Consider the following 21213-nt stretch of genomic DNA (forward strand, 5'->3'; position numbering starts at 1 on the left):
AGTGGGGGGCGGGATTTAGAAGAGGGAGGCGGGATCTTCCGCCTCCTGTAGACCTGCACAGCCGGCTGGGCCGGTTCACCCTAAACCGGCCTAACAAAAAGACAGTGTGAACTTGCCCCATCGACTTGCTGTAAATTAGCATGTTTGTCGCCTCAACATCATTCCGCAGGCAAGGTAAAATGAAAAACAAGCTCACATCTTCGTAAAGTACTCATACGCATCTTTCTTGATGTGGCGAGGAAATCTCGTGTAGGTTGTATAGTTCTCATGCAGGCAACCCATATACGTATTTCTTAGCATGGTGAAGAGGAGATCCATATGTTCTTTACTTGGTGAAACAAAAAATAAACTCGTGCTGTCAAAAAATATAAGCACTCATGCTAATCTTTCTTAACGCAGAAGGAAAATTTGGTTTGCAAAATTTTCGTGCAAGTTTGAACACCCATACTTGTATATCTTAGCAAATGAGTCCAAGAGAATGCCACAATATTTACACCACCTATACATGCCTTTTTTGATATGGTGGGCAGGCCAAGCATTCCCCCTCGTGCTCCCTACGCAGAAGGTTTTACAATAATGTTGTTGAAATTTTCAGTGTCAAGTCTCAAAATAGAATGAGCTTAAATGGCTTTATGGACCTCAAAAATACAACTACATGTAAAAATAAAATAAAAAAAACAACATGACATTAAACGAACACCCAAAAATAATATTAAAGCCTTGTCAAAAGTTTAAAAAAAAAATCAAAACATAACACTAAATGAGAAGTTGACCGGAACATACAAGGAATTTGCAATGAATTTGGAAGTTCATAAATGAGAAAGAGAACTTACAATGAACTTGAGAGCGCACTTGTGAGGATAATACCTCCCCACCACTATTAAAAACTCACTTGAATGCTTGTAACCCTTAAGAAAAACTCAATGAATTAAACGTAGACTGAACACGAACTAAGGTGGAACAGCCCCCCGAGTTAGCCATATACATATAAGTTGTATACCTTTGAAAACACAAGAAAAAAACTCGTGATGCTACCAACTGGATTTGCAACATACATAGAAGCGTATAAAAAGAGAGCAAGAATGAACTCAAAATGAAAGCCACATACACACTTTAATGACAATGAATTCATGTAAACAATTGACACATTAGACACATTACATAACTCAAACAGCCATGTGTTCACATGAATAGCTTCAAACAAAGCAAAATGGTCCAACCTGTAGCACCTCATAGGATGCACAACTACCCAAAGCGACAAGCATACCAACAAATAAAGAGGATTCATACATATTCATGATTAAATAGTGCTTTAGCAACAACATCAAGCTTTTATCCCACTGTGGGGTTGGCTACATGAATCCTTTATCTCCATTGTGTCCTATTAAGAGATAAATTCTTATTTAAATTTAATAAAAAATATCATTTTTAATACCTTCTAGCAAAGTCTATTTAGGTCTACCTCTACCTTTCTTAATATAAGTCAAATCTAACACATCTATTTTCCTAATCAGGTTATCAGAAGGTCGACATTCTATGTGTCCAGCCCATCTAAGGCGACTATCTCTAATCTTATCTTCCACCGAAGCTACTCCAACCTTTTCACGTATATGCTCATTTCATATCATATCTCTAAGAGTAAAGTCACTCATCCACCTGAGCATCATCATCTCTACAACACTTAACTTAATATAATGCTTCTCTTTTAATAGTCAACATTCTGCATCATAAAGCATTGCAGGTCTCACCACCATCTTATAGAATTTTCTCTTAAGTTCGAGGGGTACTTTTCTATCACACAAAAGGCCTTATGCATTTCTCCACTTCAACCATCCATCTTGAATTCTACTAATAATATCCCATCTATTTCACCATCACTTTGAATAATAAACCCGAGATATCTAAAACATGTACTCTTATTAATGATTTGATCGCCCAAAGACCCGACTCCCACTAGATCTATTACTACTAAAATTATACTCCATGTATTCGGTTTTAGATTTACTCAAACAAAAATATTTAGACTCTAAGATTGACCTACAAAATTCAAGTTTTCCTTCAACTTCCTCTAGCTTATCAACTAGAAGAATATTATCAACAAAAAGCATACACCAGAGTACATCTGCTTGCAAATGTCTAACAAGAGCATCCATGACTAAAGCAAAAAAGATATGGGCTTAAAGCTGGTCCTTGATGCAATACAACTAAAATAGGAAAATACTTTGTCAAAAAACCTTGTAATTGAGCACAAGTAATAGCTTTTGCAAACATATCCTTAATGACTTGAATATAAGCTTAATCAATCCCTTTCTTTTCTAGAACTCTCCAGAGTACTTCTCTTTGAACTTTATCGTATGATTTCTCGAAATTAATAAATATCATATGTAGATCTCCTAATTCTCTCTATACCTCTCTATAAAACCTCTCAATAAATGTATAGCTTTCATAATAGACCTATCCGGCATGAATCCAAATTGATTTTAAGAAACATTAGTATCACAATGTAACATATGCTCAAAAACTCTCCCATAATTTTAAAGGGAAACTACACTTTGTATCATCGTGTACATCAAGAGATCCCCAAGGAAAGTTTTTCTTTACACCCAGAGCAGGCAACTCAATCTGAAAGCTTTCTTTAAATTGGACTATATTGGATCAACTAATGAGAAAAAAAAATTCAAGTATGAGTATTACATATTTTTGGGAGCTAACTTGGCACATGGACAAGTAAGAAAGAAATAGCTATGGCTAGATCTCATGTGGAGGCAAAATATAGAGCCATGGCAAACTCCACTTGCAAGATGATGTGGGTTAAAATACCTTTAGAGGAATTTGATTTTTTTTTACTACATATCCAATGGTCTTATATTGTGATAATCATATAGCTATCTACAATGCTAGTAATCAAATATTCATGAAAGGATTTAACACATCGAGGTTGAGTAACACTTCATTTGGAATGGGTTATCAAAGAAAATTATTACTCCTTTTGTTTCTAGTTCATAAATTAGTTCATAAATATATTCACCAAAACTTTGGGCCCTCTTCAACTTTCAAAACTATGTAACAACCTAGAGTCGACTGATATCTATATATATCAACTTGAGGAGTGTTAGTGTTAAATTTATATCAGGAAAGTCGTCTTATTATGGCTTGTGGTCCTTGTTAACTTAATGATCCTTCAGGACATTGCATTTTTTTCTCAATTATAAATTGGAGATACTCCTACTGAAAACAAACAAAAATCTTATTCCTCTTGACATGATTTACACTCATTGCTTCAATCTAGTTACATTAGGAACTATAAATCCATAAACATTCTACATCATGATGAGGGTTAGATTGTCATAGTTCACAAGAAAGGTTCTCCTATTACACTCGAAAACATCTTAGCACAAAATGTCTCAGAATTTATTCAATAAAGTCGAGCGTCCTGAAGTTCGAGTGTTGATTCCTTATGACACGGGCTCATGATAAGGAAGAGTTGTGCCCAAGCTAACAAATGAAGCACATTAGTTCGGTTGCAGAGGATTTCTTCTTTTTTTATTCTTTTGAATATTGTTGCAGAGGATTTCAAAGGTTGATAAATTGAAGGTTCTATTACAATTAAAAAATCAAATTTGCAGAAGCACGGCTAGAAGGCTGCTTTGGAAAAAAATTAAATTAGAGGAGTCCAAAAAAAATTATAGAAATCAATTGACTTAAGGAACTTCCGAATTACAGAAAAAATTTGTTGCCACATTAAGATAATAGCTACCTTTGAGAGGTCATTCAACCACTCTCCACCAACCCCAATAACGGCTTGTACACCTTGAGCTAGCCTCAATGCTCCCCTAGGCCCTGTGTTAATTGATGCTCGGACAATGTCTTCCACCAGCTTGGGCAAGTTATTAACGCCGTCTGGAATAAGATAAAGATATAGAAATAAGGTTTAAAAAATCGATATGCTGCCTTTTTATCTTGGGTAAGCACAATTACCAACCTGTATCAGTTACAATTAATGGGCTATTGAAATGCTAAGGCCGTTGCTAAGGACATCCATAGATGATAAATAAACCAAATAAATGAACATTAAAACTATGTACAAGCTACAGACTTGGTACAAGTTGGAAGCTGCCCCCATCTTCATGGAATTTATTAAAGCAAAAGTGAAATGCAATGAAATAAAATGCATCAGTGGGTTAGAAAAGGTACAGTTCATCAAAATATGACGTCTTATTTAAAATTCAACTCCACAAATATAATATCAACTGGTGGAAAGATTAAAAACACGGTCCTGCCAAGAGAACATAATGTATACCAATGCTATCAACAAAGCTTCACTGCGTGCACTTCTCTAACGGTGTCACTCACCACCTGCCCCACATTTAGTGATTAACACCATCAATTGATGGTGACAACTCACTGTAGCATGGTTGTTGGCAATAGTTACATTGGTTCTTGCAATATATGAGTTGTTTAAAGCTTTTTGGCAGTAGTTTGAGAGTTAAGGACAATCATAGCATTAAAAATTGATAGAAGTTATGAGTACCGGCACTTATAAGATAACTAGGGAAATATAAATTATTTAAAGATAACTTAATTTAGACATAGTATCAAAGCATGATTCATATTCCCTCTCACATACTGTGAGGGTTTGTTCAAGCCTTGTCAAGCTTGCCTTGATTTTGTAAGAGGTTGCCTCGCTGGTCAAGAACTTCCTAGCTAGCCAAGAACTCCACTCATTGAATTCTCCTCATCTAGTCTCAGCCTATGATGTACCAACACTCCTCTTTAAGGACGTATGTCGTGTTTGGCATGTGTCAAACACAAACACGCATTTTATGGGGCTTGTGCCCAATTAAAATAATATTTTAAAAAAAAAACTAGACAAACGTGTCCAACCATGTATCCTAAACATTTTATTAAAAAATTAAAAAAACTGGACCTGAGTCCTTTTTTTGCATCATTTTGGTATCAAAGTTTTAGGTTTTTTCAAGTCTTCCTTCTTTCTTTTAAAAAAAATGGACATTCATCAACAAGCCGAGGTCCAAAATCAGGATGAAGCTATCTCATCAGGGGATGAGATCTCTCCATCGGGGGAGAATTGATGTAGGCAAACTTTTGGGGAGAATTGATACAGTTTTTGAGAAAATCCTAGTGGTTGTTTGGATGGTGTATTTATTACCTTGCATTAAATGTTTTTATTTTTTCCTTTCTTCCCTATATATAGTGGTTGTTTTTATGCAATTAGAGTAAGAGTTTGAATGATTTTTGGAATGTAAAACCTGCGAGTTTTCACTGGCTTGCGAGCTAGCCTCCTTCCCCTTCCCCTCTAAACTTGTCTCGATCTTCTACCTCCTTCTTCTCTATCCAAGATTCCCACCCCATCCGTATCTTTCTTCTCAAAAAATTTTGTAAGCTTTAAGGGAGTAGTTGTGTCAATTTGTCAAGTCTAGCGTTTGTCAATGAAAAGCGTCTTTAAGTTGTAATCTTTGTTGTTATATTTATGTTTTAAGAAGGAAGACCTGAGTCCTTTGAAATCTTGTTTTTTTTTTTTCTTTTTTCTTTTTTTTTTTTTTTTGCATCAGAAAATGCCCTTAATTTGCCTAGAATGGATCTTGATGAAAATATGACTCAAATATCCTACATGCACTTTGCTAAAATACCAAAATGCCTTCATCCAAAAACCTATAAATTGCCCCCGTGAGGGCAAGGCAAGGAGTTTTGTCACTTTCTAATTCCGGAGTAACAATTCTAATAAGTACTTTCGACTCTTATTTACTTTCAAGTTTACTCAATAACTTGAAGTAGGAAAATCTTTTGAGAATAAATTTTTTGAGTTGGCCTATTGACTTTTCATTTCAGCTAATTGTATGCGATACATAATATCAAGCTCAAGATGAGTGTTCACCCAAACTCCACCGGCACTGCGGATAATTTCCACCAAGCAATAATTATGTACTGACATAAACAGTCATATGGCTTCAACTAAAGATAACTGTCCATTTCTAAATAAAATGAAAGATACCTTGGAGGCGGGTAGAGATGTCTTGAGCTTGAGAATATCTAACGAAAATGGATGGTGAGCCAAACCGACGATTAAGCTTTCTTAAACGCGAGGAAGTGGACATGGGAGGAAGCTGCCAACAGAAAACAGAAAAACAAAACGGGTGGGAAAGTGGTATGCGGCAAGTCATGCATTGATAAAACGTCTAATAATTTCCCAAAATCCTTCGAAAGAACCACAAGAACAACGAGAAATTCTACCAATAAAAACAGAAAATCGCCTCAATAACACTGCACGCCTGACTAGAAGAAACCTTTTTTGAACAATCATCGAATTAGCTGCGAACATATAATTGCCGATGCCGAACAACCGGTACGGATGGTTTTATGCAATACGATCATAAAGTGTTTGAAGAAATTCCGCTATAACACATCACACGCAAATACATTGAGAAGAGAGGGGGGGACAGACCTTGGGGTCATTTAGGAGAAGGGGGAGGCGTGCGCCCCTTAACGCTGTGATAGCCATGGCGGGACTGCCCTTGAACCTGCAGGTCTACCAGACTGCGTGTGGGGGTCGCCCTGGTTTATAAATTACGTCCGATGAGTGAGCTAAGGCGAGCCACTTGGCTGGTTCAGAAGCAGGTAAAGCGGGTAACTTTTTTTAAAGCAGAAAACTATCTAATAAAATAAAACATAGTGATCCGTCAAATTTTTAAAATTCATCTCAAGACTTTCTAAATTTTCATTGCAATAATAAAATTTGATAGGTAGCGAGAAAAATCCAATGAAGTCTAGTTATAATCTTTAGGATATTAATTGAAATATAAATGATCGCTAAATTTTATACGTGTATTATTAAATTGAGTGTATCAATGATACAAATTTAACAAGTTCAATATCACTCAATTTCGACGTCATCAAAGCACCTAAATGCTGAAAGAACAATATATTATTAAAGGAATTAATATGAATCATTAGATAGAGTGTTTTAAATTTTGATAATATTTGTAGGGCATGTCACTCTCAATATTTACAAACAGTTTACCAGCTTCTGTATAAATAGAATCATTAGCTTGAGATTCAAGAGGGTACATAGATTTGAATAATCTTATAGCCCCAAACAAGCACCACCGCCAGACTTCCACTATCCACCATTGTCAAATAAGTGTTCTACCCCTATCATTAAATCTCCCCCTGACAATCATTGTTGGATCCCTACTATCAAATAACCATTATTGATTTAACACCACTAGACATTAGTCCATCTCCTAATCGTGACCATCAAATCACCACAACTACCACTATCAAATTACCACACAATATTTTACATTAGATAATCGTTATTGGATCATAATCATAAGAAAATTGTCCAACCACCATCATTGAACCGTTGTTGTTGGATCACCTTCATCGAAACATTAGAGACAAACCATCATTGTAAGATCACCATATTTAGACCATTTTAGTTGGACCGCCATTATCGAACCTCCATCATTGAATCACCATATCGCCAAATCGTCATTGCCCAACCTTTACCGACAAACCATCATCTTCTGATCACCATAGTCAATCTATTGTAGCTCAACCACAACCATCCAAACATATATCATTCCCTCCCCCACAAACATTGTAATATTTTTCACTAGCAATTTATACTCTTATAATCTCACCTTGTCCAACTTCGGGATGGCAATTCTTTATAATCAACACTCACCAAGTGGAATTATTTCAATAATATAATAACCCTGTCTCATATAATCCCCAAACAGAACAGCTCATTTTATCTCAGATTGTGACATAATAAAAATATCAAGACCAGATCGGAGAGGATTGTAAAATTTCAAAGTAATTTATATTACAAACTACAGAGATGCTAAAACTTCAAAAAAAAAAAAAACACACACACACACACACATACGTACTTATCATAAAAAAAAATGCATTCATCTCATGCAAATTTAACATCAAAACAATAATCTACAAACAATACATGACACATACATCACAGCATAATATAAAAAAACTATGACTACTGAAATCTAGCGAGACATATCTATATAGACTAAGGTCTCAAAATCCGCAATTTTTCTATACTCAGTATGCCTCTAATCTTTATAAAACGGATTTTTAGTACAAATTTTTTTATTTTTTAACTAAAACTTCGTTTTAGAAAGCAATAAAAAAGCCGTCCCAAACGAAGCCGTAGAAAGCATGAGCAATCATAGCTCTGAATGTCACATTTAACATGCCCAAGTTTTTAATAATAATTAACATTAAGAAAATATATGGTATAAACTAAATTCATTCAGACAACTGTGAATAAACGATTCAAAACAACAAATAGCAGATATCTATAAAATGGAACATTTTGTCACAATTGTAAGGTAGAAGACTAATAAAGTAGCTGAACAGTAAACTTATCACATCCATTCTCAAAAGAGAACATTTCTCTTAGGCCCTTATACCTCCCAATAGATATCGCAATTCAAAATTTAAACCCTTATAACATATTGTATTAGCATATCAAATATTTCAGACCCTCTAACTCTCAACAGACAATACCTCAAAATCATTGCCAATCATTAAAACTTTTCTAAATTCATACCTTTTAGTATGTCAGCATAGAAATAAATGCATTTTCACATATAGTACACAATATCATAATTATAACAAAGTATCCTAATGATAACAAAGAAAGATAGAAATATGAGAAAACATACGCATAAAATTTTAAATGGTTTTGAAATTTATCAAATTAGCACATTTTATTCATAGTTATATGACAAAGCTTTTATTGTATTGCCTTATTATTTATAGGTGTTAAAAATATTTTTCTAGATCATTAAAATGACTTATTTTCAATGCTATTGCTACCTACTGGAAATATGCTAATAAAATATCAAAAATGTGCAAAATATTAATAACTACAATATTTCAAAAGTCACCGGGTGGAAATTTATCGAGTGGTTGTATATACTCACTTTTTGCATTAAAATTTTAAATAAAATATAAAAAAATCTTGAAAATTCATATTTATAAAAAATAGAGATAGTTAAAATGTAACATACCTCGGTTCGGGTAATATTCTAAATTGCACTAACGGACAAAAATGATCCAAAGTCATCCAAAATTGTCTTTCCCTCATTAAAATCTCTCTCTCTCTCTCTCTCTCTCTCTCTCTCTCTCTCTCTCTCTCTCTAGGGGAAAGGATTTTTAGGTTATGATAAAATGAGCGAATTTTAATATTTATAAAATAATTTGTCTCAACATTATAACACTATGAGACCCAACATCGCGGTGTTCTCTTTATAAACTTAGCCAAATAGAGAGCATGATGTCATAGCGCCGAGACCCCAAATCAAAACTAGTGTCGTAACATCCTAATTAAATACCAAAAAGATAGAAAGCTCGGTGCTGACCCCAACATTGTGATTCTCTCCCAAAAGAATTTCCAAATTTGTTATTTTTAACACGGACCCTTGAGATAGTCTTCTAAAAAGAAACAATACATTCATGTAACGCCCTAGGATCTAATGTAAAGATTGGACTTACTTAAACTTATAATTTAAATAGCTCATCCACCATAATTATTCAACCATAGATACTAATTTTTTACATATAGAAGTTGGAAAATAAAAATTCATTTTATTAAAAATGTTCTTCCAATAATTCAGATTACATAGGTCTATATCTTAAACAATTAACATTGGATTGCAAAATCATATCTCAAGAATCCTAATCTAAAACCCTACCTCTTTACCTGATCTACTCGATAAACCTTTTACTCTTTCCTAAACTTCAAAAAAAAAAAAAGTAAGCTCAACTAGCTTAGTAGATTCCTTCGCTTGCCCCTTACAAGCATCAAATATTTAAATAAAATTTAATTAAGAAAGATAGCATAAGCATTCAAGAATTTAAATAAATAAAATATGAATTAGTTGAATTTCAACACATAAAACTTACAAAGTTATCACTTGTTATTATAATGTCACGTCCACATAATTTTCTTGGATATAATATATAATACGCAGTCTTAGAAGTTCACTTCCAATTGTCATCAGAACTCATTCAGAGATTCCAAATTTGTTATGTATTATTCATTAAATTTCTTTAATTCAATCCATTCAAACACTAGCACATGAATTATAATGATTATAATGCACATGTCATGATGTCTGCATATATCTTCACTTCCACTTATATCTCCCTTAATCTCACACACCTGCATATAACAAGTAGGATCAGAATTCTTCCCATATCTGCATCATGCAAATGGGGTCACAAGAGTACCTATAGTGTAACATAACCTCACACACTTACTTTCAACAAGTGGGGTCAGAATCCCTCTCACATCGGCATCATGCAGATGAGGCCAAAAGAATATTTTTATGACCCTTATACAAAACAGAGAGTGCACTTTTGTCGACATCAGCACAGAACATCTCTAATGCCATGTAATGCAAAAAACAATTACAATGTAATAATAATTAAATTAACCATCTAATATATTATTCAAATGATGCACGACTTGCCGCTAAAATGCCACATAACTTATAAAATATGATACTCACTAAACTTTTCTTTTTATTATTTTTAACTTCAAAAAGCATTCACATGAATATTTTAAGACTTATATATAACTATTATCTTTGCCAGAAAAGCCATAATTTAATAATTTCAAAATTTTATATGGGAAAAATCGATCATCAAAATTTTGATTTCATATAATCAAAATGTTCATAAGAGAGAGTGCAATAACATACTAAAAATCACATTGTAAAAACCTCATAAAACTCAAGCAAATATATATTTTTCTTCATACTTTTTGATAGAATTACTAAAATTAAAATCAAAGACAGAGCTTTAAGAGTAAAAACCTCGTAAAACCCCGACGTCACGGTGCTTGCATACCAATTTTTTGAAGGGAAATTTACATACATACCACTTTATTTTATGCTATTTACATATCTAACACCCAAAACATTAATATTACATGTCTACCACCCATATACAACTTTAATATCAAATATATCACTCCTATAATTCATTTATATCATTCATACAATCCTATAAACTTTAATATTTCATTTCATGCACCCAAATTTGTTCTATGGGTGGTAGTCATGTAATATTAATGTTTTGGGTGTTAGATATATAAATAATATAAAATAAAATGATATGTATGTAAAACCAACTTATTATTGATGATTAATAACTTAAAATTACCTAGAGTTGATGATGGATATTAAATTCTCCCCTCCTTACAAAAATGTTATCCTCCATATTTCCAAAAACATAATTTTTTATTATATAAAAGAAATAAAGTGATATAATATATGTTAATGTTTGCTATAATTTGATGTTTATAGTTAGCTTTGGATGCTGATTATTGATGGGATATATTGAAATAAATAATTATTATTCCAATTAGATCTGGGGTCGTGATAAATGGGTGATAGATGTTGGAGACTGTAGTCGGTGGGTGACAAAGGTTAGAAGGATTGTCAAGAAAAGATGGTCATAGAATCATTGTCAACGGGCAATAGAGGTCGGAGGATCACATTGAACAGGAAGTAGATCTACCAATGATGTGAGATATAAAACCTTCTTTTCTCATTGAACTTTTTGAAATTAAATAAATTTGAATTATATAATAAAATTTAAAAATCTGATTTTTATGATAGGATTATTTTCTAAATTCAAACTTTCTTCCTCAATGTCATATTTCATAGATCATTGTTTGTCTAAAAACATAATTTCAATATCTCTCTCTCTCTAACTATTTTGCGTTTTGAAAATCTTTTTTTTTTTTTGGGTAATTAGGGGTAGAGCCCATTTATTAAGATCAAAATAAAACAGTTACACTGAGACAAGCCTTCAGAAAACAGACTTAAAACTACAACAAAAAATAAATTAAAATAAAACCCCCACTGAATATTCAGGAAAATAGAATAACAAACAAACAAAATATAAAAAACTTCTCAAACCCAATAACAAATCAGGTCTGCTGAATAATCAACTTCAAATCTTCACATCAGGCTCCGTTGAAGGGCATATCAAAAACTTCCTTCAGCAAAACATTCCGGAAATCGTTCCTTAATCTTTTCAATATGCTTTGATACGGATAGCATTCTTAATGATGCTAATGATTATGTTCGGACAAAATAGTCGGTTATTTCTTTCTCTCCAGATATGATAAACAGTACAGCAGACGGTGAGAAAACTGAAGCTCTTCTCCCACTTGGAAAGCTGAAGGGAATTGTCCAAGTAATTGAAGATCTGTATCAAATTCGGTCTTAGTAAAAATGAATTTAAAGCTTGTAGCATATTATTTATCGCATAAAAAGTATAGTCACCATTAAAGAAAAGATGTGAATGATCTTCATATGCATTGTGACAAAGGCAGCATTCCGGGCTCAATTGGATTGATCTTCTAATCAGCAAATCAGCAACCTTCAATTTCTGCATAAGAGCCATCCAAGTAAATATAGAATCTAAGAGAATAATTCTTGTGCCAAATAAACTTATGCCTAGTAACTTCCACCAAATGAGAGTAATACGAAGTCATAAAATCCTTAAACTTAGGGTTAAAGGAGCCATCCCAGGCTAAAGCCGATTGCTCCTTAATATCCACTAAGTAAATTTATTCACAAACATAGTCGGGAAATGTATCAGGAAGAACCCAAGTATGGACAGTGACACCAAAGAGCCAATTGACAGCAGGTCAAATATCTGAAAGTGCTCTCCCTTTTAACCAAGGATTCCAATATAAGGAAAAATTAGAAGAAGAAGTAATCTGGATAAGACAATTGGTTCTTAATTTTATGGGCAATGACACAAATGTTTTTTTCAGAATTTTGAAGCTTTAACCGGCGGATGCTTCCAGAGAGAAAAATACTTAGATTCTAAATCAAGAGCTAATTAAAGAATCCTGAGTAAACATGCGCCAGATAAAAATCCTTTTTCATAGACTACTTTTTGCGTGAAAAATAATTTCATTCGATACTTAACGCCACGTGGTCATTCTTTAAATGAGCAGCCCGTTGGTGGCCATTTTTATAACACCATGAGCCAAACGCAAAGCATTCAATAGTCAATAAAAATTATATTAATGAGATTCCGTTTCAAAAACACATATTTGCTCTCCTTCCTCGCAGTTTCCCAGCTTAGATCTCAACCTCCGAGGCTCCGACTCTTTCTGTTTCCAGCCGATGAGCCATACCCTATACGGTAATTTCACACATAAAAATCCACGTTTACAAAGACCGAAGCTAATATAAAACATCGTACGAATCGCTGTGGTTCACAGGACTTTTCTCCTCTTGGTAGATAAATAAATATATTATATTCTAATATTTGAATAAGTTATATTTGAAATGAATATTGCTTATAAAACAGCTAACACGATCATATGCAAAATTAGTCAATATGTTAATTAGCGTAATGCATAACTCATCACTATAATTTTGTGCTCAAGTTAATCAATATTTTTTTTTATAAATTCTTTTGACATTATGATCAAAGCAATGTCCTTAATGATTTTTTATTTTAGTTATATATGTTGCTCAACGAAATAAAAAAAAAAAATAGAAATGCAATAGAAAATAAATGACACTAAGATTTAATATGAAAAAAAAAGTTACATCACATTAAAAAATTCATTATGATAATTGGAAGAATTAAGTATAGATCTCTCTTCTCTCTCACTATCTCCTTGCTTTTCTCTTATGTTGCACCGTTCTCACACTCAAAATAAAAGAGCAAGTCAAGCTAATAACACCAAAGTACGCCATCCTTAAGAAAAATGAGACAGAAAACTGTTCAGTCCGTCTCGAAGAGTTGCGGCGCTTAATTAAGCCTCTGATTCTGATCAGTTTGATGATGCTATGACGCTCAAACCACGGCGTTGCGGCATTGAAGAGTGAGCGCTATAACCCTTTGCTCTCTGTCGTCTCTCTCTACAAACTCTATAGCGTCAAGGAGCTCGGATACCCAACGTGGAGCGCTTAAGTACACAACAACGGGTGTTGTGTGGAAAAAAAATTCAGGTGCAAGGGAAAGGACCACTTGCACCCTCCTCACGAGCATGAAAAATTGACTTGAGATCCGAGGCAATAATACAATCTGATTGATCGACACAACCATATATTCCACATATACTAACACTGAGAGTATTGATTGTGCTACTAAAAGCTATATTAATTCTAAAATAATTGACTAAATAACTATCTTTAATCTTGAATATTTTTAATCTTGCATGCGATAGTCACAGTTTTATGAAAATATGACTAAACTTTATTTTAATAAAATGCCCTAAAAATGCAACCAATAATATAGTATTTAGCCAAAATTATTAAAAAAATATACCAATAATTCAAACTTCTAACCAGTCTGCTATACAAATGAGAAAAAAATGGTATAATTTAAATAACTAAATATTTAAATAAAATTTTATTTACATAAATTCTATATCTGAATAATTAAGCTGCCTGTTTTTACAAAAAAAAAAAAGAAGCAAATAAATAAGATTATTTATATTAACGAACTCTATGATTGCCCAAAAAGAAAAAAAAATCACAGACAAAAGAAGAGTGCTCGTTTGGTTCTCTTTTTATAACATAAAATATTAATAGTTAATCTGATTTTATTTTTAAGCCTATGTTAATTTGAACACCACATACTTTTCTAAACAAATATAAATCAAGCGACTTAGTTTTTACTTAATCAACCACGGATAGGAGGTCTACACAGAAACAGAAGAGAGATCCTGCAATAACTAAACTCTTCATTGCTTCCACCTCTTAGAAGAGAGAAGAAGATGGTGATGGGTGGCTCAGATCAACTGCCCTGCCATCACAAAATGGTGATTGGAGAGATCACCAGAAGCCACCAGCTTGTCGCTAAGCTGCGATCACTAGTGCTGACTTCACCGCCGACGTCTGAGTGGCGGCCGGAGCTCGCGAATAATCTCTTTGAAGAGGTGTTGGAATCTTATAAGGTGTCGGTCTCCATGCTTCTCCGTCCTTGTAGTTGCTTTGCTGAGGCTTCCGAAGTGAACTGCTCTAAAGGAAGCTTGGCAGTGGAAGAGGGGACGATGAACGCTGAGGATCAACAAGAAAGGATGGACATCGGTTATGCCCATGTTTCAAGGTATAACTTACCGTGTCTTGCCTCCCGTTTCCTAAGCGTTGGTTGGCTGTTTTTTTTTATTTGAGATTTAAATCAAATTTATGAGGTGATTTAATTTATCGAGGTTAATTAATATGAAATTTAGAAGTTAATAATATTTGATTTAATGGGGTGGACAATCAAGCTTTTGGCCTTATTTAGGAGCTTCTCAATGCTTTTTCTATTTCTTTTGTTAAAATATTTTTTTGTTGTTCACTATAATATTACATCTATCGAATCAGCATTTTTATATTATGTCTAAAAAAATTTAATAGTGTAGTTATTAGATAAGAACACGACTCTTTGTAATATCATCGATCCTCAATGAAATATTAGTTGTCATCAAGTTAAATCGATTTACCTTTAGAAAATAATTCATTAGCATATAATTTTAGTGTTGATCGGATATAGTTCAAATACATATTGCATGCCATCTTATTTAGAGCACGTTGTTTATATATGTGTGGGAGTTATGTATTGACCTTGTTCAAATTATGACTAAATATATTTCGAACAATGTTTGAATAATTATCCAATAACATGGTTTAAATAAGGTACTAATATTTTTAAGTCATTTTCAATTATGATTCGAATAAGATCTTGATATAGTTTGCATACATGCTCAAACAAGAATCAAATATGTTCTTTGATACTTTATTTAACTATAAGATGGAGTTATGTTAACATGTCATAATCTATGATCCACGGTAGAAATGTTAAAAAAATTATACTCACATATGCTGAAGTCTCTAATGAAAAAAGAAACATTGAACTTCATTAGTGCAGTCCTTTTGAATGAAGAAATCTCGAACAAATGTTTGAAGATGACAATAATGAAGAAAGCCAAAGTGGAGAAGAGTGGTACGCCGTTCTTCCTATACAATAAGATATACATATAGTACATCTTTATTTGAAATAAAAATTTTGGTCATATTTTCTCAAGAAAATAAACAATTTTTGGTCATATTTTCCCAAGAAAATAAACATCATATATTTTTACAATTCACGTTGTTACTAGGCATATAAAGTAAAATTTCAGTAAATTAATTTGAATTAAATAAATTATAACTATAGTATCTATTATGGATTAATAATGGGCATTAATGTATTATTATTATTATTTTCTAATTAAATTTACTTGACCAATGATAATTAATTAAACATAGAATGTACTAAATGTGGTTTGTTTCTAGAAGGTAGCTTATGATGCGAATTTTAGCATGGACGAGTATAGAAAAAAAATTCTATGCAAGATTTTTAAACAAATAAATTTCTTAACAAAAAATTATTTTAACCTATAGCATGGAACATTAGGGCTGGTGGAAAAAATATGGGCAGCCTTATATGCTGAGCAGAATTGTGCAAGCGTAGAAAAGGAGATAGGAGAAGTAAGCCGAGATGGGAATCTATGTTGACAGATTCATTGAGAGTGAGCGAGATTTGAAGGAATGTTATTATGCCAAATGAATTTATAAATAGAAATGGGCTGTTTTTTCCTTAAAGAATTCCAAACATATTTCAGATTAAACTTAGCAACTTTCGAGCCTTTGAAATGAGTTGATCAGAAACATTAATATCAATAAGAATACAAAAAATATAAGAAAGAAACAATATCAGAATAAGAATAGAAGAAGAGCATTAGAGTCCCATTTCCCAAGTAGGAAAACTAAGCGTTTTCTAATGGCGCCAATGAATTTTTTTAACCGAGACAACAAAATAAATAATTAAAACTCTTCTCAAGTATATAAAAAGATAGCATAAGGAGCAATTGCCTAAAAATCTTTATAATAAAGATTAAAAAATACACGAAGGGAGATAAATTATCTAAAGAATCATATAATAAATTTTTTTTTATTTTTTCAAGGGGGGCAATTGCCCCCTGGCCCATGATGATAGGATAAACTAAAATTGATTTTATTGCCAAGAAAATTTATGTTTTTGATGTGTTAGCAGCTAATACAATATATAATCTGCTTTAGGATGGTAATTTATTAACATGATATTAATTATTGTAACTTGTTGGCATCATTTATTAAGATGTTACCAATTTAATTAACAGGGTAATATCCATGATTAACATGATAATGACGATGTATCCAAACTTTTCCACTACTTGGGCTATAGCTGGAAAACGTCGTATTCATTACATAATTTACATTTGCTATGAAATTTTCATTTTGTTTTAGACAAATATAATCAAATTTCTTAAATACCTTCACCTACAATAAATGAAATATCGCCGCAGGAAAGAGCCACTCTCAACGGCTTCAACCACGACTACCCTGCATCTCGATGGCCATCAGTGGAGAATGTCTGGTAAAAAAAAGACCAGCAATGGCGACATTCCAAGGTAAATATGTGTTGGAAGTCTTCTCCATTCATCTATACTGAAGTGCAAATGTTAGCAAGGATAGTATAAGATATTATGCTCAAATTTGAATTTGCGGTGGAGAGGAAAAACTTTCCAACTACGTGGTCATGTATCTAACTATTGTTGCAAAAGTTATGCATTTATTCATTTATTTCTATTTCGAGTGATGACTATCAAAATGCAATTTATTAAAAATTAGTTTATTAGGGTGTTCAAATCCAAGGCAATAACGAGTGAAAGCTCCTAATCAATTGGCTATGCCTTTATTCGTCTTTTTACAATGTTGCTAAGTTTTTTTTTTTTTTTTTGGGGTGTGGGAAAAGAGGGTGAGGTAGGGGGGTTTTGAGTGAATTTAATCACAAACTCACATACACATGCAAGCTCTCAAACACATCACCTCATGATTGGGGCCTAAGCTCTCAACTAATAGGCTAAAATGGGCAGCATCACTTCTTAATTAAATATAAGTTCACCTCCTCTTTTAAATCCTTTCACATTAATCTTATTGGAGCATCTCTACTCTTTTGTGTAAATGCCTAAGCCATCTATATATATTTGCTCTCTTTACGTATTGGTGATATATCAAGCTTGGTGTGAAGTTTAAATCACTTACAAATGATACTCTAAAGTTCATCCTACACATACTTATATCTTGAGTATGGATGAATAAGGCATGATTAATAGAATTTTGTACTTAAGGTTATGACTAGTTTAAAAGAATGCAATTGATATTGGTTGAGAGTAGGGGTGTAAATGAGTCGAGTCGAGTCGAGTTTAGGCTCTTATCGAGCGGCTCCTTAGATGGAAAGCAAGCTCGAACTCGAGCTCGAGCTCAAGTCGAGCTCGATAATCGAGCTTGTCTCACTGTAAACGAGCTCGAGCCGGCTCGCCAGCCATGGGTGGAGATTTTTAAATTTAGGCGGGATTTTTAAAAATTTAAAAAATTAGGTGGAATTTTTAAAACTTAAGCAGGATTTTTAAAACTTAGATAAAAAAAAATGAAATGTTTAATATTTAAATAAAACTTAGATGATTTTTATTTTTTTAAAATATTTAAAATTAATAAATAAAATAAAAGTTTCTAAATAAAATAAAATTATTTTAGAAATATTTATTCGAGCCAACTCTCGAGCCGAGCCGGCTCAAGCTTGAACTAGAGCTTGACAAGCTCAGCTCGTGAGCCCATAAACAAGTCGAGCTCGAGCCGGGTTGGCTCACTTACACCCCTACTTGGGAGTTATGAGTCGGGGGTGATAGTGAGGAAGAGTTAGATAGTGAGCTCTGGCTGATATTAAAATATCATGCGTTGAGTGATAACAGAGAGGCCGGACCAATAAGTTGCCACATATGCGATAGGTTGAAATTGTATGCCAAGACTTTGTGTATGACATCTTTTTTATTACTTCTGAAAGTAGCTTTTTAGTACAAAATTAAATAATTTATACTAAAAAGTTGTTTTAAAAAGCAATAAGAAAGTTGTCTCAAACAAAGCATAAGATTTCGTTTGGGACAACTTTCATACCGTTTTCCAAAGCAGTTTTTTTTATTAAAAATTTTCTAATTCAAAAAATTGTATTAAAAATTTGTTTTAGAAAGTTGTCCCAATATTTCGTTTGGGATAGCTTTTTTATTGCCCTTTATAACTGCTTATAAGTACAAATATTTTTTCATTATTTTGATATATTTTTATTTAATACTCCATGCTTGAATTATGTTAGTTGTAACATCATTATTGAGCCAATCATTGAAACATACTAAATTATGAGCATATATTCTATCTTCTCATTATTTTCATGCGGTGGTTGCTTTAAAGTTAAAAAATACATGTTCAAAAACATTTGTAATTGCCTTTAACATATTAAATATGTTTAATACTTTCTCTAAATATTAAATATTCACTTTGTCATTGAAAATTATTTTTATTAGCTTGATAGTCGGATTCTAAAATTATTTATTTATCTATTTAACTATACAACACCCCCTTTGAACATAACTTAGGCAAAATAATATCCTTTTTTGTTTTTCCTATAATTTTTTCAAAAAAAAAAATTTAATCAAATCATTTTCTTACAAATTTCAATAATTGTAACATGTTTTGTTTAGGTGATTAACAATGTCATTATCTTAATTGCAATATCAAATTGAGTTATTAGAGTTGCAATAATTCACTAGGTGGATTAATCAAGCGGGCCAACATCAAGTGAAATTATTACGTGCGGAGGCCGGATGCAGAACGTTGTTCGTAGATCAACTAAAATGTGCCACATTAGTGGTATCCAGTCACGGTAGAGACCAGTACCGAGCCGCGGTACCAAAAAAAGGATGATGTGACATATTCTGATTGATCCGATCCCCAAACGATATTCGACATCCACTAAGACTAATTAATCCAATATCAGGGGAACAAAAATACAAAACAAGAAGGGCAATAACTAAGCAGAAATGGCATTCAATTTAGTTCATAGTACTTTGGAAATGAACATAGAAAGACTCGAGAAATGACGAGCAATATCTTGGGAAATAAAAAAGACCAGCGTACCTTATTATTGAAAGGACATTTGGAAGGCAGGTCATGTCATACCATTTCAGGATGAGATCAATTTTCCAGCTGCCTCTCACGGGGCTCTACTATGCAAGAAGATCTCAAACTAATTATGTTCTCTCTAACTAATTAATCATTTCTTAAAACCTTAAAAATGATTGATGCTCTAATAAGTTTCTCCCATGCATGAGGTGTAGGATTCAATGAAGATAGAAAAAAAATTTCATTATCGTCGAATTACATGCCAAATCATCGAGAAAACTATTAGAAGCGTACACAAATCTATTGAAAATGCATAATTGAGATTTTTGAGGTTTTTGATCTTCCACGTTTGAAGTGGTATTCTCTAAGATCACGATAGATCTCTTCTCTCTCTTAAAGATGGGAAAAGAGGGAAAAAATGATAACTTAACAGTTTAAATTGGGTACCATTTTAAGTATATTTATTTTATTTCAGCTCATCAATTAAATAAATAAATACTTGACATCTACATAGTATTTAATTGAGATGTCGCATAAGTCAAATAATAATTTTTTTGTTAAATATATCACGGAGTTAATTGACTCAATTTTAAATAGTTACAAATATATGATATTTTATTTATATATAAAATATATGGGCCAACATATAGAAATTTTCTTGTAATCTCTCACTTGGGCAGCATATATGTTTACTTATTATTACAGATTATTAAATAGCCGAAAGAGCTTAATATTTATTATCTTTATGAAATAACATCTCTAGATAATCTGATTCATCAATCATATCAATATAAAATCAAAGCAATATTTGTTATAGTTCTTTGTATCAAGGCTTGTCAATGGTCACTATATTATTATATTTAATGACATATATCAAGTATGAATTTGTAGCATGAAAATTTCATGTAATGTGATCCAAAGCAAGATTATTTTTACTTTGTGCTAAAATGCAACTAAAGTTTGGTAACTTTATTTCAGAGTTTTCAATAATCAAAATAATAACACTTTAGTCTGATCAGAAAAAAGAAAAAGTTTATAATAATTTGAACAATACAAACAAGTTCTATTTATGCAAGCACATCATCAAAATAAATTACTCACGTACGAGTCACATGTTTTATAACAACCCAAACTCTTAATTTTCGAGATATTGTCCACT

General features: G+C 32.5%; 2 protein-coding genes across 2 annotated transcripts in view; one reads left to right on the forward strand and one right to left on the reverse strand.

The window, feature by feature from the left end:
- The window catches only part of LOC110096078 (uncharacterized aarF domain-containing protein kinase At5g05200, chloroplastic), a gene marked incomplete in the record, with an annotated part of 45056 nt that extends 38429 nt beyond the window's left edge, over positions 1-6627 (reverse strand). The window contains 3 exon segments of the mRNA XM_020821846.2: positions 3758-3900; positions 6011-6122; positions 6461-6627. Of these exon segments, the coding sequence (XP_020677505.1) occupies positions 3758-3900; positions 6011-6122; positions 6461-6517 (312 nt within the window).
- Positions 6628-14738: 8111 nt separating this feature from the next.
- LOC110096075 lies at positions 14739-17513 on the forward strand. Its single transcript, XM_020821844.2, has 2 exons — positions 14739-15141; positions 17405-17513. The coding sequence occupies exons 1-2, from the start codon at positions 14810-14812 to the stop codon at positions 17511-17513; spliced, it is 441 nt and encodes a 146-aa protein (XP_020677503.1). The 5' UTR covers positions 14739-14809.
- Positions 17514-21213: the final 3700 nt, after the last annotated feature.

The sequence above is a fragment of the Dendrobium catenatum genome, unplaced genomic scaffold (assembly GCF_001605985.2).
Source record: "Dendrobium catenatum unplaced genomic scaffold, ASM160598v2 fragScaff_scaffold_621, whole genome shotgun sequence".
Classification (NCBI taxonomy): Eukaryota; Viridiplantae; Streptophyta; class Magnoliopsida; order Asparagales; family Orchidaceae; genus Dendrobium; species Dendrobium catenatum.